The 17,311-nt window shown below is 45.9% G+C and overlaps 3 protein-coding genes across 3 annotated transcripts; 2 read left to right on the top strand and 1 right to left on the bottom strand.

Annotated features, from left to right (window-relative positions):
- Positions 285–2,405, top strand: LOC8076155. The gene is made up of 3 exons (XM_002437861.2): positions 285–788; positions 1,328–1,598; positions 1,980–2,405. The coding sequence occupies exons 1-3, from the start codon at positions 285–287 to the stop codon at positions 2,015–2,017; spliced, it is 813 nt and encodes a 270-aa protein (XP_002437906.1). The 3' UTR covers positions 2,018–2,405.
- Positions 3,839–4,141, top strand: LOC8076154 (transcription elongation factor 1 homolog). The gene has a single exon (XM_002437860.1). It carries the CDS (start codon positions 3,839–3,841, stop codon positions 4,139–4,141), a length of 303 nt encoding a protein of 100 aa, XP_002437905.1.
- LOC8076153 (transcription elongation factor 1 homolog) lies at positions 13,090–13,392 on the bottom strand. The gene has a single exon (XM_002436512.1). The coding sequence runs from the start codon at positions 13,390–13,392 to the stop codon at positions 13,090–13,092; it is 303 nt and encodes a 100-aa protein (XP_002436557.1).

The following is a 17,311-nucleotide window of genomic DNA, read 5'->3' as shown; positions in this document are numbered from 1 at the left end:
CTCGAAGGCCTTGCCACCTAAGCATGCCCCGAAACTGGCCCCACTGTCAGTGTCATTGGCACGTGGACCAAACAACCTGCGCAGCCCACCATCCAGAGGAGAGCATCGCCTTGAAATTCCCCGGCTCGCCTCGGCGCCCAAACGTAACCGACCCCCATCCCAACCGACTCGCTCTGCTCTCTCCTCTCGCCCCGCCTTCCCCACGCAGCAAAACCTTCTCGCTCGCCGCCAGCCGCCCGCCCGCCCGCCACCGCACGGCCCGCGCCGCACCACTGGCGGTGGCAATGGAGAAGTTCCCCGACGGGGCGCACTTGCGGTTGCGGCTGCGGAGCCGCGTGCATGGAGGAGGAGGAGGAGGAGGAGGGTGCCTCTACCTCGACGCGGACGAGGATGGGGTGGGGGTGTCCCTGCGCGAGCACCGCGCCTCGCTGAGCGTGGCGTGGCGGGTGCACCGGGTCCAGCACGGCGGCGCCACCCGCGTCCTCCTCCACGGCGCCGCCTACGGCCGATACCTCGCCGTCAGGCCCGCGAACGCGCCGCCGCCGGGCCTCCGCGCCCGCCGCGCCTGCCGCGCGGTCCAGTGCGTCTACGACGCCCCCGAGCAGGATGATGTCCTCTGGGAGGCCGTCGACGCGGGGGACGACGACGGCGGCAGCGGCGACGTCCTCTTGCGCCACCACAGGTACGGCCTCTGGTACGACAACGGCGAGCCGAGCACGACGATGCGTTGGGTGATCGAGCCCATTCCCCCGAAACCGGAGCCGCCAGCACTTCCAGCTCCTTCTCCCGTGAGTTCGCCTTCTCTTCTCCCTGCACTCCATCCACGAATTCAATTTGGAGGGAGCTAGACTATTGGAGCCTGTAGATCGGGTTACCTGAACGGGTTACTTGGATGGAACACCAATCCTGGACGTTCCCTTTTTTTTTCTGCATCGATTCTCGAAAGCTGTTTGAATCCATTGTTGCTTCTTACCAAAAGTATGCACGCTGTCCGTACTATGGAGTAGTAGTAATTACTCAGCTCTGCTAAGTTTACGTTGAGGGCATTTTTGGTTCAGGTTACTACTCTGTTCAGAAGTTCTAATTCCGTAGTCATGAGTTACTGGATAATTCTTGTTGCATTACCACTTCTCTATTCTAGTTTGTGTGATTTTCAGTCTGCCATTCGTGAATCTGCATCAGATCAACTGCGTTCAAGTTCTTGCTATCATCCGTTCTCTGCTGACATCTGAGTATTTTGTTCTTGTTACGATGTGTATACAGATTTGTTCGTTCAGTTACTGGCCATGTATGCTTATTTTTTTATATCCTGCTACTGTTGCAACAGAGTGTAGGAGGCTTACGGAGGATCCGATACGTGCGGGCGGACGATGACGGCAACTTCGCCCAGATCGGCTGGGGCACGTTCGACTTCTGCGGCCAATCCGTGTACCGCCTGAGGGGCGAGGTGTCGATCAAACTGGCCGAGCCGTTCGCCAGCATCGGCATGACACTGTGCGTTCGAGCCGGCCTCTGCGGGCGGTTGACCCTTCTCGTCACCGACCTGCCTCGCAGCCAAGAGCCCATGGACGTCGTCGTCCTCACCACCGGATCACCAGGTGACAACTTGTTACCCAGCAGTTCTCTCAGTGGCGTGTTCCGGACTCGTTCAGTTCTCTTGTTGGGTTTTAATTCTAGCTAACCAGGTGCTCAACTTTTGCCTGGTGTGGGTTAGTCTAAAACCTCCTTTGAGTAAGCAGAATAAGTTGAATGGAAGCAGTTAGTGCCTCCTGGGCTTTAGCTGCCCTTTGACATATCCTAACTGGTACATGGTTACAAAAAATTGTCCGGTTTCATTTCTTATTACTGTGATTGTCAGTCCGTAATTTTAGTCGTCCAGCAATCTCTGAGTTGAAGGGTCAAAATACTGCTCTCTGTTGCCACACCCATGACTGGATTCCTAACTATCCCATTGTTTACCGGTTGTGTTTAAAATACAGCTGCTGAGGCGTTGGTGTACCCAGATGCTGATGCATAGAGGTACGGTGCAGAACTTTTCACAACAACTTCTCAATACATCTCTTCAGAAATCAGAATTCTCACTACTCTGTGCAGCAATGAGTTGAGGATCGCTTTGACTTCTTTTGTTCAGAAAGTTTCAGAAAACTCAACAACCCTTTTGTATTTGGTGCTTAGATTTGATACATTCTGTAGACTAGAAGCAGTTTGAGTTGGCCTTTGTTTCAGAGCTTATAAAATGCTGAAAGAATATATGGAAGTAATGGAGAATGATTTGCATTTGCAATGCAACACGGATTCTACTTACCAGGTTTTTCTGCGTGATAACAAGAACACATGTTCCCGCTTTTGTATGTACCTTGCTCAAAATCCTGAAACATAAAACGAATTAGAGTCCGTGTTTGTTGACTTTAGCTTTCAGAATGAGAAGAGGTTTAGCTATGAATTGAAAATCATGGTTATGTGCACAGAACTTTCTTCTCCCCGTTTCTTGATATATTGAGCAAATGCGTCAGGATATGCTTTCTGAGAAGTTGTTCAGCAGAAGGCTCTTTTTTTGTTTGAAATCGCGCTTGGCGCGTACTTCATTAAGAGAAATGAGATGTTTTCGAATACATCCCGGCGGTTTTGGCGAGAAGCCTCAACCCGCGGGCACACACATGACAAACATCGCCGGCTCAAACGGCGGGGCTGCTATAACGCACTAAGCTGATAACTAGATTTGCGACTATGTGGAATTGGAAGGTAGTAACTTGGTACTGCTACTGCGAGAAGATTCCAGCCAGCTTCGAGAACCCAGCCGCCACCAACTCGAGCGCTTCTTCTCTCGCCGCTAGAAACAGCTCATCCTCGGACCTGGCGATGTTGTCAAAGGTTCTCCGGTTGTGCTCCTTCCAAGTCGTCCAGGCGATGAGGAGCACGAGCGCGTCAAACGCCTTACGCCGCTCCCCAACCAGCGAAGCCCGTGCAGTGATCCACCAAGGCACCATTGAGGAGGACGCCGTCGGACAAATGGCTTGGAAGCCAGCACGTCGCAGCACCCTCAGCCAGACTTGTCTAGTGTAGACACAGGCCGAAAGAAGGTGATCGGCAGTTTCTGACTCTTGGCCGCACAGCACACAGTCATCTCCTGGCTGAAGCCCATGGCGACGTCGGCGAGCCACAGTCCAAAGCCGGTCATGGAGGCTAACCCAGAAGAAGAATTTAACTTTTGGTGGGGCAGAACAGAAGCAGCCCAAAGTTCTCTAGCGCCAAGCAGGCTGGCGAGACGTCATTATCAAGAGCACGAGCTCCAGGACGTGGCCTAGCTCCATCATCAACGAGGTGTGTTTCTGTGACGCCCCTGGAAATTTATAGCTCCGATCCGGCCCCGACCGGTCTCAGGCGGACGTACTCCGGCCGGCGTCTCACGGAATCGGACACGGTGCAAGAGAAAAACAGAACGCCAAACGGCACGCGCGGTTGCCGGCCGGGGGCTGCGCCGCCGCCTCGAGCAAGATCCCCGAGGGTACTACCGGCCGTTTTTCTCGCGAACCGGGCTCGAACCCTAGCTAGAAGCGTGGAACGCACGCGTGAGTCGAGTCCGACTCCGACTCCGACCTGCCGTGCCGGTGCCGGTGCTGCTCGCGCCCTATATAAAAACACCACGCCCATGCAGCCTCTGCTAGCAAGGCAACTCGTTGCAGCATTATATTAGCCCTCCGCCCCCGGCCGTGTCCATCGACTCGATCCCCAAGGCTCTCCTCGCGCGGCTCTCGCCGAGATCCGCCAGCTGCACCACCAAGTCGACTCCAGAAGCCCCCCTCTCGTCGATCGAGATCCGTCAGCAGCAGCACCAGCGATGGGGAAGAGGAAGTCGAGGACCTCCAAGCTGATGGCGGAGCCCAAGAAGGCGCCGAAGCTGGACACCGACTTCACCTGCCCCTTCTGCAACCACCGGCGCGCCGTCCAGTGCAGCATCTTCCTCAAGGAACGCCATCCGTTCGCCGTGGCGTCCTGCGTCGTCTGCAAGGAGACCTACGCCACCAAGGCCAACGCACTGACGGAGCCCATCGACGTCTACAGCGAGTGGATCGACTCCTGCGAGGAAGCCAACGAGGGCGTCGTCGTCCGCCGCCCGCGCCTCAGCGAAGCTAGGAGCTAGAGGAAGGCGACTCGTGTGCTGAATCTGCGTTGAAGACTCTGCAGTTGTAGTTTCACTTTCAGGTGGCTTTTCCATGCATATGTTGGTAGTTTTTACCGTTCTGCAGGAGCCCGGCATTGCATTGCAGGGCAGGAAGGTGTAATTCTTTTGACATGCACAGTATATCTGAAGATTTGGTTCTTGTAATTTTTATTTTTATTTTTTGAAACGGCAGATGTGGGTGTGGCTCTTGTAAGAGAAAGTGTAACTGTTATGAAAAAGCTATTTTAGGTCTTGTCCAGTTTTGTGTTTCTTATATCAAAACTTTTGTTGACATGTCCAAATTTTGTTGTCTAACTGATGTGGTATTTCTACAAGTTGCATCTCGGTTTAGATTTATATTTACACGAAATACTGGAAGTAAGCCTGGGCATTCGGGTTACCCGATTTTTTTCGGGTCAGGTAATTCAAAATTCGGGTAATGAAAATTGTTACCCGATATTAGTCCCGAAAAAACACTACCCGCAATTTCGGGTACCCGATAATTCGGGTTCGGGTTCGGGTTCGGGTTCGGATATTCCCGATTTACCTGCATTTTCAAAAAACAACACACTATACAAAATTTCAATAGCAATTTATATATAATTTCAGCAGCAATTTGTATAGAATTTGAATAGCAATTTGTAGAGAATAATATATTACTATCACTTGTTCAAACAAAGAGAATTATGTTCTAATAAATTGATAAGTTCTAATATTTAACTAACAACACATGATAGATACAAAGATATAGACAAATATTTGGGTAATTCGGGTACCGGGGGATATTACCCAAACTAATTTCGGGTAATCAAAACCGCTATCCGAATTTAGGATCGGGTACCTCGGGTTCGGGTAATTCGGGTACGGGTAATGGGTATCGGGTAATTTGCCCAGGCTTAACTGGAAGTAGCAGGAACAAAACCTGGAAACCAAACCTGAGACTATTCACTACCGACTATATATGAATTCTATGTGTCACTATGAATTCACTATAGACTATGGACCTGAGACTATTAGCATTCAAATTTTAGATTAGTCCTAACCAAACAAAGTAAACCATTACCCCTCAACCAAAAGTTGGCTTCAGTCATAGTTTCTGAAGGTTCATCCTGCTTTTTTTGGGAAGATACTTGGAACAACAATTTGATGAGTTCTTTTTTCCCTGAGTTGTTCTCTTTTGCAAGGGCCCAACACATTTCAGTACAGTCTTACATCTCTACAATGGATAGATCTGAGCTGTTATGATCTATGGACTTACATTTGGGGATCATCAGTCTTTACATCAAAGAAAGCTTACTCACAGCTCATAGGTTCTAGGCAAGTGCATCCAGTTTATAGTTGGCTCTGGAAATCCCATTGTCAACCAAAGTCGGAAACTGTTCTTCTGGATTTTATTCAAAGATAGGCTCAACCATGGCTTTGGAATCCTTTTTCTGTGTTCTGTCACCAGCATTCTGATGAAACTGTTTTCCATCTTTTCTTCCTTTGCCCTTTTTGCGCTGAGCTGCTGGAACACCTTGGGTCTTGCTCCATTTGTGCAGAATGACATACTTCAAACCTTTTCTGCATTCGGGGACTTCATTCATAAGCCTTTTTATATGGAGATCATTATATCTACGTGCTGATCAATTTGATCTGCTAGAAATGACTTGATTTTCAGAAATCTGCAGCATTCAGTGGGTTCAGCCAAGACTAAAAGTAAATATCAACCCATGTTGGATTTATGGCTAGAAAGCTTTGTATGATTCTCTTGATTTTTTTTCGTCATTTTTTTTTGTTTCTTGAATTTGTACTCCAGAACTGTCTGTATTTTTTCAACAGTATAATAAAATTCCAGTAGGTGGTGACCCCTCCTGTTTCCTCAAAAAAAAAAAAAATCTTTAAAATGAGGAAAAAAACCAAGAAGACGATACTACATTCCATATCTATTCGAAACTACATAATTTCTCTGAACTCAGAGCTGCTGTTTTTCTGAAACTATCTGAACAAAAATGAAAAGACAGCATACCATTCGGGGCACCGCAACGCCTGAGCAGCTGAAATTCACAAGGGAACAAGGCAGTAAGGCAGCTACACAGCGAGCATCATGTGTACTAAACATTTGCAGATGTTCAGTTCCAGCAATCTTATTTTTGCACCCGTGCACAGAGAATGAAAGAAGGACGTCTCACAAGTGAGCAGGTGAAAGTTCTGACCTGGGGAACAGAGCATTTGCAAATTAATTTTTTGAAGACTAATTTTCTGAACTGAAACATCTGAACATATGAATCCTTTCATTTCTATATCTGTAACATTTTAACATCTGTGGCTTCTGACCTGAATTATTTTTCATTCGACCGTTTATCCTTATCAACAGCATTTTCAGATCAATACAAGCCAAACAAATCATAGCATTTCCGCAAATAAGCACAACATAATTCTTGAACATAAAATTTATAAATAAAAAAAAATCTGAGAAAAGGGTACTGAAATGCAGCAGCTATTTTATTGATCTCTTTGCGCCACAAGTTAGAACTGCACAGTTACTGCGAACTATGCTACAAATTATCAAGGGCTCAAGGTTGGCAACGTCGTCGACGGAGACGGCGTTGTTCCAGAGGCAGTACTCGGCGTTGTTCCGAGAAGCCTCCTGTTTCAAATTGCCCACCCCGCCTCGGCGCCCAAACGCAACCGTCGCAACGAACTTGTTCTGCTCCCCCACCGTCTTCGTCTGCTTCTCGCTCGCCGCCGCAGCCGGACCCGCACCCGCACCGTGAGTCCGTGGCCCGTACCCTCGCAACAAAGGCGGCGATGGAGCAGTTCCCCGACGGGGCTTACGGCCTTACGTGCGGCTGCAGAGCCGCGTGCTCGGATCGGAGGGCACCTCGAAGCCGACGAGGACGGGCCGGTAGGGGTCTCCCTCTCCCTGGGCTGGCGCCGCGCCCGTGGGTCGATGAACGCGGCATGGAGGCTGCATCGGATCCTGCACGACGACGACGACGACTCCACCTACGCCCTCCTCCGATCCACGGCGCTGCCTACGGCCGGTACCTCGCGGTCGCGGCCTCGCCCGCCCACCGCGTCGACTGCGACGACCACCGGAACGTGGACGGTGGACCCCATCCTGTGGATGGCCGTCGGCAAGCGGGACGGCGGCTACGTCGTCGTGCGTCATGTCTCGTACCGCCTCCTCCTGGCCAACGGCAGGTACTACTACCGAGTACTGCCTCTGGAACAACGCCGTCTCCGTCGACGACGTTGCCAACCTTGAGCCCTTGATAATTTGTAGCATAGTTCGCAGTAACTGTGCAGTTCTAACTTGTGGCGCAAAGACATCAATAAAATAGCTGCTGCATTTCAGTACCCTTTTCTCAGATTTTTTTTATAAATTTTATGTCAAGAATTATGTTGTGCTTATTTGCGGAAATGCTATGATTTGTTTGGCTTGTAATGATCTGAAAATGCTGTTGATAAGGATAAACGGTCGAATGAAAAATAATTCATGTCAGAAGCCACAGATGTTAAAATGTTACAGATATAGAAATGAAAGGATTCATATGTTCAGATGTTTCAGTTCAGAAAATTAGTTTTCAAAAAATTAATTTGCAAATGCTCTGTTCCCCAGGTCAGAACTTTCACCTCAAGGGCTTTGTTTAGTTCCCAAAAAATTTTGCAAAATTTTTCAGATTCCCCGTCGCATCGAATCTTTAGACGTATGCATGAAGTATTAAATATAGACAAAAATAAAAACTAATTACACAGTTTGGTCGGAATTGACGAGACGAATCTTTTGAACCTAGTTAATCCATAATTGGATAATATTTGTCAAATACAAACAAAATTGATACTATTCACATTTTGCAAAAAAATTTGCAAGTAAACAAGGCCAAGATGGGGATGGTTCAACTATGGTCGAACCGGAGCCAATCCAGCGACCCATTTAGTATACACAGGAGCTGCGGTTAATCCATTTTAAATTGCCTGCTTAACCCGCTGCCCCGATGGATACTGTGGATCGACCCATGCTTCCTTCTCGATCAGAGCAGCGCGCGCACAGCTGCATAATATCTCTCGGCTTCGTAACAGATAGGCAGCCAAGGAGGCCCGCTGGGTGACGACTTCCTCCTCGTGGTCTGCTAGTCTTGACGGGAGTTTAGTTCCACAATTCCATTCTTACGGTTGTTCAGTAGTTTTGAATCTAGCGAACGATATCCAGCGAACGATACATGCCGGTCGTCCACCCTCCTTCCCCCTCCTCCCACTTCTCTTTCTCCTTGACGTCATCATGAAAAAAAGCAAAACATTTATTTCAAATTACTATAACTTTTAAATGATGTATCTATTTTTAATTCCGTCTACACCGGTGTGTTCAACGTGACGAGGCGAACAAAACTAGACCCCACTTCTGTATGTTTCGAAGATTTTTATTTTTCTAGTAGCAATTTATGTATATTAACTTATAATATATAAGTTATATTGCTAACTTATTCTGCTAAGTTATGTTGCTAACCTATTCTGCTAAGTTGTATTGTATAACTTCTGTTTGTGTATAATAACTGCGTAACTTTCTATATACACTAGTGTATTAGTTGTGTAACTTATGTACATAAGTTGTATTGTGTAAATTATGTCTCTCTCTATTCCAAATTATAAAATGATTTGATATTTCTACATATATTGAATTTGTTATGTGTATACATATATAGTTGTGTCTAGATACATAGTAAATTCAATTTAGAAAAGTCAATATGCCTTATAATTTGAAATAGTGGGAGTAAACTTATGTACATAAGTTATATAGTATAGCTTTTTTGAGAACGACTAAGTTAGCAATGTTGAGTTATTCCTCAAACTTATGTTGTCTAGAAGCACTGCTAAGTTAGTACTGTTAAGTTTATCATGAAAGTTATGCTTTTTAATTTCGTTTTATAAGTTATGAGCACATGCTTCTTAAAAAGTTAAAAAATATTAAAGAACAGGTGATCTAGCAAAAGAAAGTGAAAAGAGAATCGAATGTCTTAAAAGAGAAATAGAAATGATTCCTGTTCTGTCTAAAAATAAAAAGTAACATATACACTTTCCAAAAATGGAAAGAAAATGGCTGTCGGGAATTGACCGCTGGTTTCGTTTCGGCTGAACGTTCGTAAAACAGTGACGTCTGTTTAGTTCCAACTTCTTTACAAAATAGATACGGTAACTTTTTCATTTGTATTTAATAAATATTATTCAATCATGAACTAACAAAGTTTAAAAGATTTATGTTACAATTACAGATAAATTATATAATTAGTTTATTTTTATCTTCATTTAATATTTTATACATGTGATGTAAGATTTGATGTAAGAAAAATCTCAAAAAATTTATAAAACTTTTTTTGAACTACGAGGCTCTATTGACTCCGTTTGGTCAGCTGTAGTCATGTCTCATGCGACAGCGTGTACTGCATTTTGAATTGTTTATATCTGCAAGGACAGAGTGGGAAGAGAGAGAGCCGAGGAGGAGAGAGACTAGGCCTTATTTTCATAAAAAAGATTTTGGATTTTGACATTGTACAATTTCATTTTTATTTCATAAATATTATTCAATTATAGAGTAACTAGAACTAAAAGATTCATCTCACAATTTATAAGTAAACTATATATTTTTTGTTTTTATCTATATATAATGCTCTATATAGAGTAACTAAACTTAAAAGATTCGATGTGACGTGGAATCTTGAAAAGTTTTTAGTTTTTTTATTGAACTAGTTCACCCAAAAACCAAAAAACTTTTAAAGATTTCCTGTCACATCGAATTTTACGACACATGCATGAAGCATTAAATATAGATAAAAACAAAAACTAATTGCACAGTTTGCCTGTAAATCGTTAGGCGAATCTTTTAAGTCTTGACAATATTTGTCAAATAAAAATAAAAATAATACAATATTAAAATTCAAAAACTTTTTGATCTAAACAAGACCTAAACATGACCTAGAGCAGTAGCATGGCCCGGCTTTTTGAGTGGTACGGTGGGGGGGGGGGGGGCAGGGAGACACAGCGGCTCAAGGCCTTGTTAAAAAAACAAAAAACTTTTCAAGATTCTTCGTCACATCGAATCTTACGGTATTTGCATGAAACATTAAATATAAATAAAAATAAAAATTAATTGCATAGTTTGACTGTAAATCGCGAGACGAATCTTTTAAGTCTAGTTACTTCATGGTTGGACAATGTTTGTCAAATAAAAACGAAGGTGCTACAGTGTCAAAATTCAAAATCTTTTCAGATCTAGGCCTTGTTTACTTCCACCCAAAATACAAAATTTTTCAAGATTTCCCGTCACATCGAATCTTTAGATGCGTGCATGGAGTATTAAATATAGACGAAAATAAAAACTAATTGCACAATTTAGTCGAAATTTATGAGACGAATCTTTTGAGCCTAGTAAGTCCATGGTTGGACAATAATTATCACAAACAAACGAAAGTGCTACAGTGTCACGAAAATTTTTTCTCTCATGAACTAAACACGGCCCTAAACAAGGCCCAAAGTGACGAGGAAGAGTTGCAACTTGTAGTTCCTATGGGATTTTTTTTTGTCTATAGCACTTTCGCTTGTATACGGTAATTATTATTTAATTATAGATTAATTAGACTCAAAAGATTCGTTTTGCAAACTACAGACGAACTGTGTAATTAGTTATCTTTTTATCTATATTTAATGCTTCATGCATGTGTCACAAGATTCAATGTGACGAAGAATCTTAAAAAGATTTTGATTTTTGGTAGGAAATGAGACCTTGTTTAGTTTGTAAAAATTTTCAAGATTCCTCGTCACATCAATTTTTGTCATATGCATGAAGCATTAAATATATACAAAAATAAAAACTAATTGCATAATTTACCTATAATTTGCGATGTGAATCTTTTAAGCCTAGTTAGTCTGTAATTGAATAATAATTATCATATATACAAACGAAAGTGTAATAATTATCCTATACAAACGAAAGTGGTACACTAACCAAACCAATTACACCCCGAGCAAACGCTAGTCCCTCACTGCCAAAAGGCTGCATGCATGTGGGTCGTACCTAAAAAAGCAGCCAATCAGATCACTGCGTCCGAGTGGGTCGCTGATAGCCGGCATTGCATTTCAGCAGCACGCCGAGACTGCACGTACCGGAGTATGGAGTGGTTACTGCCTTGTTCCCTTGTGAATTTCAGGCGTTGCGGTGCCCCGAATGGTATGCTGTCTTTTCATTTTTGTTCAGATAGTTTCAGAAAAACAGCAGCTCTGAGTTCAGAGAAATTCTGTAGTTTCGAATAGATATGGAATGTAGTATCGCCTTCTTGGTTTTTTCCCCTCATTTTAATGATTTTTTTTAGGAAACAGGAGGGGTCACCACCTACTGGAATTTTATTATACTGTTGAAAAAATACAGACAGTTCTGGAGTACAAATTCAAGAAACAAAAAAAATGACGAAAAAAATCAAGAGAATCATACAAAGCTTTCTAGTCATAAATCCAACATGGGTTGATATTTATTTTTAGTCTTGGCTGAACCCACTGAATGCTGCAGATTTCTGAAAATCAAGTCATTTCTAGCAGACCAAATTGATCAGCACGTAGATATAATGATCTCCATATAAAAAGGCTTATGAATGAAGTCCCCGAATGCAGAAAAGGTTTGAAGTATGTCATTCTGCACAAATGGAGCAAGACCCAAGGTGTTCCAGCAGCTCAGCGCAAAAGGGTAAAGGAAGAAAAGGTGGAAAAGAGTTTCATCAGAATGCAGGTGACAGAACACAGAAAAAGGATTCCAAAGCCATGGTTTTCCTCTGAAGAAGTTCCCGAGTGTTGAGCCTATCTTTCAATAAAAGCCAGAAGAACAGTTTCCGAACGCGGTTTTTTTTGCCCTTAAGGGCATATGCCCTCACTCTCCCACCTATTGGATTCGCATTGAGAAGTGTGCAAACACACATTTCAAAGCAGATTCGCATTGAGATGTGTGTTTGCACACTTCTCAAAGCGAATCCAATGGGTAGGAGAGTGAGGGCATATGCCCTCAAGGGCAAAGAAAACTTTACCAACAGTTTCCTCCTTGGTTGACAATGGGATTTCCAGAGCCAACTATAAACTGGATGCACTTGCCTAGAACCTATGAGCTGTGAGTAAGCTTTCTTTGATGTAAAGACTGATGATCCTCAAATGTAAGTCCATAGATCATAACAGCTCAGATCTATCCATTGTAGAGATGTAAGACTGTATGAAATGTGTTGGGCCCTTGCAAAAGAGAACAACTCAGGGAAAAAAGAACTCATCAAATTGTTGTTCCAAGTATCTTCCCAAAAAAAGCAGGATGAACCATCAGAAACTATGACTGAAGCCAACTTTTGGTTGAGGGGTAATGGTTTACTTTGTTTGGTTAGGACTAATCTAAAAGTTGAATGCTAATAGTCTCAGGTCTGTAGTCTATAGTGAATTCATAGTGACACATAGAATTCATATATAGTCGGTATAGTGAATAGTCTCAGGTTTGGTTTCCACGTTTTGTTCCTGCTACTTCCAGTATTTCGTGTAAATATAAATCTAAACCGAGATGCAACTTGTAGAAATACCACATCAGTTAGACTACAAAATTTGGATATGTCAACCAAGTTTTGATATAAGAAACACAAAACTGGACAAGAGCTAAAATAGCTTTTTCATAACAGTTACACTTTCTTTTACAAGAACCACATCTGCCGTTTCAAAAAATAAAAATAAAAATTACAAGAACCAAATCTTCAGATATGTACTGTACATGTCAAAAGAATTACACCTTCCTGCCCCTGCAATGCAATGCAATTCCGGGCTCCTGCAGAACGGTAAAAACTACCAACATATGCATGGAAAAGCCACCTGAAAGTGAAACTACAACTGCAGAGTCTTCAACGCAGATTCAGTTCAGCACGAGTCGTCTTCCTCTAGCTCCTAGCTTCGCTGAGGCGCGGGCGGCGGACGACGACGCCCTCGTTGGCTTCCTCGCAGGAGTCGATCCACTCGCTGTAGACGTCGATGGGCTCCGTCAGCGCGTTGGCCTTGGTGGCGTAGGTCTCCTTGCAGACGACGCAGGACACCACGGCGAACGGATGGCGTTCCTTGAGGAAGATGCAGCACTGGACGGCGCGCCGGTGGTTGCAGAAGGGGCAGGTGAAGTCGGTGTCCAGCTTCGGCGCCTTCTTTGGCTCCGCCATCAGCTTGGAGGTCCTCGACTTCCTCTTCCCCATCGCTGGTGCTGCTGCTGACGGATCTCGACGAGAGAGTCGACTTGGTGGTGCAGCTGGCGGATCTCGACGAGAGCCGCGCGAGGAGAGCCTTGGGGATCTAGTCGATGGACACGGGGGCGGAGGGCTAATGCTGCAACGAGTTGCCTTGCTAGCAGAGGCTGCATGGGCGTGGTGTTTTTATATGGGGCGAGCAGCTAGCACCGGCACCCGCACGGCAGGCCGGAGTCGGACTCGACTCACGCGTGCGTTCCACGCTTCTAGCTAGGGTTCGAGTCCGGTTCGCGAGAAAAACGGCCGGTATATACCTCGGGGGGATTTGTTCGAGGCGGCGCCGCAGCCCCCGGCAACCGCGCGTGCCGTTCCGCGCGCGTTCTCCTTTTTCTTGCAAACAAAAATTAGACAATGTTTGTCAAATAAAAACGAAATGCTACAGTAGCGTTTTTGTTGCTAGAGACTGCAGCGGTGCATCCGCAAGGTAAAGCTGGACCCGTGCATCCCGCATGGAAACTACGTAAATAAGCCACATTAGCATAGCATTTTTTTTGTTCAAATATTCTCATGCAATAATCAGCTTTTTACTGGTAATCTATATTTTGGCAGTCAGTTCTTGACTTCTCATTAATAATTTGGAGGAAAATCAATCTTAGCCGTTCAACTATTGTTTGATTTTAATTTTGGCCATGTAACTCTAAAACTACAAATCTTTAACCATCGAACTATGAGTACCAAACACAAACAAATCTGGCCATTTGGCTTGTTTCAAGATGGTTTTGCATTTACTAAAAACTAAAAGCATACTTCGCACATTGCTGCAAGAATAGTGGATGAATTAAAATAAAATTTATAAAATTCTTAGACAAAGGAATAAACTATTATAAATTAATAGAAGAGAAGAGTGCTGGCTGCTAGGTCGCCCTGCTGCCGGCGCTGCTTGGGCCAAAGTCCACAACCCACGAACCAAAGCGGAAAGGCGATGGGAACGGGTTAGGGAGCTACTGAGCTGGGCTCTGTTGCCAGGCCGCTGGTTGGGGAAAGGAAGGACTGCACAGTGTGGTGAGACTGTACCAATACCAATGTGATGAGGACTCTAGTGGACGAGAGGTTCAGCAGCATACTTGGCCAAACGGGCGGCCCGGCCCTGGCACTATAAGGCACTATGCGGCACTATGTCTATCGTGTCGTGCTGTCTCGGGTCATCGTGCCAAACTCTCGGCCCAGGTACGGCACTATGGCTCGTTAACCGTGCCGTGCCGTGCCGATAAGCACGGTGGCCCATCGTGCCCGTGCCGGCCCGTGGCTTCGGGAGAAGTCGAGAAGCTCACTGCGCCTTGCCTCAAGGAGAAAACGAACGCCACCGCTGTCGTATAGTCAGGCGGGAGAAAGAGTGGCCGTAACAAGGATGCGTCTGCGCCGCTGACTAGAAGTTAGGGTTTGAAAGAGTTATGTGATGCTTATATACATGACTCAGAATATATTCAATGGTCATGATCTATCCTCAAAGCATTAGATGATAGAAATAATCGTGCCAACGTCGTGCCAGCCTATTAACCGTGTCGTGCCCGTGCCGGCACTGCGGGCCGAAGTTGCGGCCCAGACACGACACTACTACCGGGCCGTGCCGTGCTGAACCGTGCTTTTTAGTGTCGTGCTCGGGCTGGCCCATCGTGTTAGTGCAAGATGGAACGTCCCAAATAGTTAGCTATTTGGCTAGCCAGATTTAACGTTGCAAGTAAAAAATAAGAGAGAGAAAGTAGTCACTAGCGACAAACAAATAGCTGATCTATTTTATGTAGCACAAAAACATGTGACATACAAGAATGTGTACATAGTCTTTACTTATGTCTCTCACCTCTACGTCAGCTGACTATATAGCTAGTACCATTGCGGATGTTCTTAGAGCAGAGTTCATACATGAAGGACGAAAATTAAATGTCTTAAAAAAAATACCGACTCAAGGATAGAGGGGGCACTGGGCCACTGGCACTGCCATGCACAGGGTTTCAAATTTTGATATCTTAAAGCTTCACGACTACTACAGAGGTATTGCTAAATGTATCCCTCGTGATGGAGCTTCTATCGGTCTCGAAGATTATTTTGATGATCAGCCTTTATTCTTGAAATTCCCATGCTTATATTCTTTTGCTAAAATCAAGGACATTTCTATCCAAAAGCATTCTTGGAGAATGATCTTATTACTCTCTTTCAGATTGCCCATGTCACGTGCAACTTTCAATGAGTTCCAGGACTTTCAGCTTACAGTTCATACTCTTGAAGATAACAGGTACAACGAAGACATCTGGCCATGCATCTGGGGTCTGCTTATACTTCTATCGAGGGTGTCAGTAAGGGATATCCTAACTGATGTACATAATGAGATTGCCCGTACGCAAGTCGAGGCCCCCAACTCGACGCTTTACCCAATCACACGTGTGATCATCGACGACCGTAGCCTCGAAGACGGAAAGAGCATCGAGCGAATCGATCAGGGCTCGAGCGCCCACTACCGTCGAATACGGGAACAGGCTCGAGCGAATCGGGGGGCGTCGAGCGCAAGGACGCCGCCCGCCGCCTGACGCGCGCACGGGAACCAGGGCATTTAATGCGCCTATCGCGTTCTCACCTAACACGCTAGTCACGGGAAGCGTGATGGGGAACAGGCACCCATCCCGTCATTTTTTTTGCAGCCTTCCCCACCAAACGATCCAGAGCATGTCAGAACGCAGGAAGCAGGGTCGGAACGTCTAATCAAGACCCCCTCGAGACACCCAAGGTCAACGCTCTGGATAGCAAGGCGCTACACGGCGTCCGACCCTCGACCAGACATGTTTCCTTCCTGGAGAAGGGTTGGGCGTCGAATGACAACACTGCAACCACTCCGACGTATCAGCCGCCATGACGTACAGGCGTGCAACAGATAAACCAGTCCAAGACGGCGCACAGAGCAGGATACAGGGGCACGCGTAATCATCATCAAGCTACCAGGACGGGACGGCTCGAGACCACGCCAGTACGGAGGCCTCGAGTAGGTCCGCACGACATACCTCTATCGACCTCTACTCTGACGCCTATACTTGTACCTTAGGTCTCTCCTTGAAACTATAAAAGGTGAGGCCCGGGAGCGAACACAGGCATCACGCAAGACAACACTCATACGCAGTAGAATTTCCATACTCCATCTCATTCCATACCACGCTTGTATTCACCCCTGTACAAGCACTTAGGTGCAGAATAATACAAACTCTCCCTCCTCCGCTGGACGTAGGGCCTTCTCTTGCCCGAACCAGGATAAATCTTTGTGTCTTTTTGCATCACCATCTGGAAAGGGGAGCACGCATACAAATTTACTAGTTGGTGTGACCCCCTGAGGGAAAAACACCGACAGTTGGCGCGCCAGGTAGGGGTTCTACGTGTTTTTTCACCGATTTCCTATCCTTTCCAGATGGTCACTCTCGCTTCGCCGATTCCGCGCTCCACGGTGATTTGGTTTGGGAGTCTCGAGTTCATGTCTACTGGCTCCGGCTATGACATGATCTTGCTCTCGATCAAAGGACCGGGAGGAGCCCGCGTTGCGCCAAAACGGTTGAGGGCCCTGAGACGTCCTCGCCACCACGCCTCCCCGCCCAAGAAAAGGCGTGGACAGCACCACCGTCGCCCCACTGCCTCGTCACGACCGACAGTTCGTGCCAGGCAGGAGGTGACACGAGAGCCGACAGCACCACGCGCCGAAACCGTGGGCATGATGGCTCGGCACCACGAGGATCGCACGACGACAGGAGGTGACGCGCCCCGCGCGCTCTCCCCCACCGCTAGGTTACTCCCACATGGGCTGTTTGCCCCAAGAAGAGCGTTGCCGTTCGGTTTGGACAATGTCGCGACGTCGCTCGCCAGGGCAATATGCCCGAACGCCCAGACGTACGTG

This window comes from Sorghum bicolor, chromosome 10 (genome assembly GCF_000003195.3).
Source record: "Sorghum bicolor cultivar BTx623 chromosome 10, Sorghum_bicolor_NCBIv3, whole genome shotgun sequence".
NCBI classification, from domain to species: Eukaryota; Viridiplantae; Streptophyta; class Magnoliopsida; order Poales; family Poaceae; genus Sorghum; species Sorghum bicolor.
Note: the sequence above shows the minus strand (reverse complement) of the source record. Positions and strands in the feature narration are given on the sequence as shown.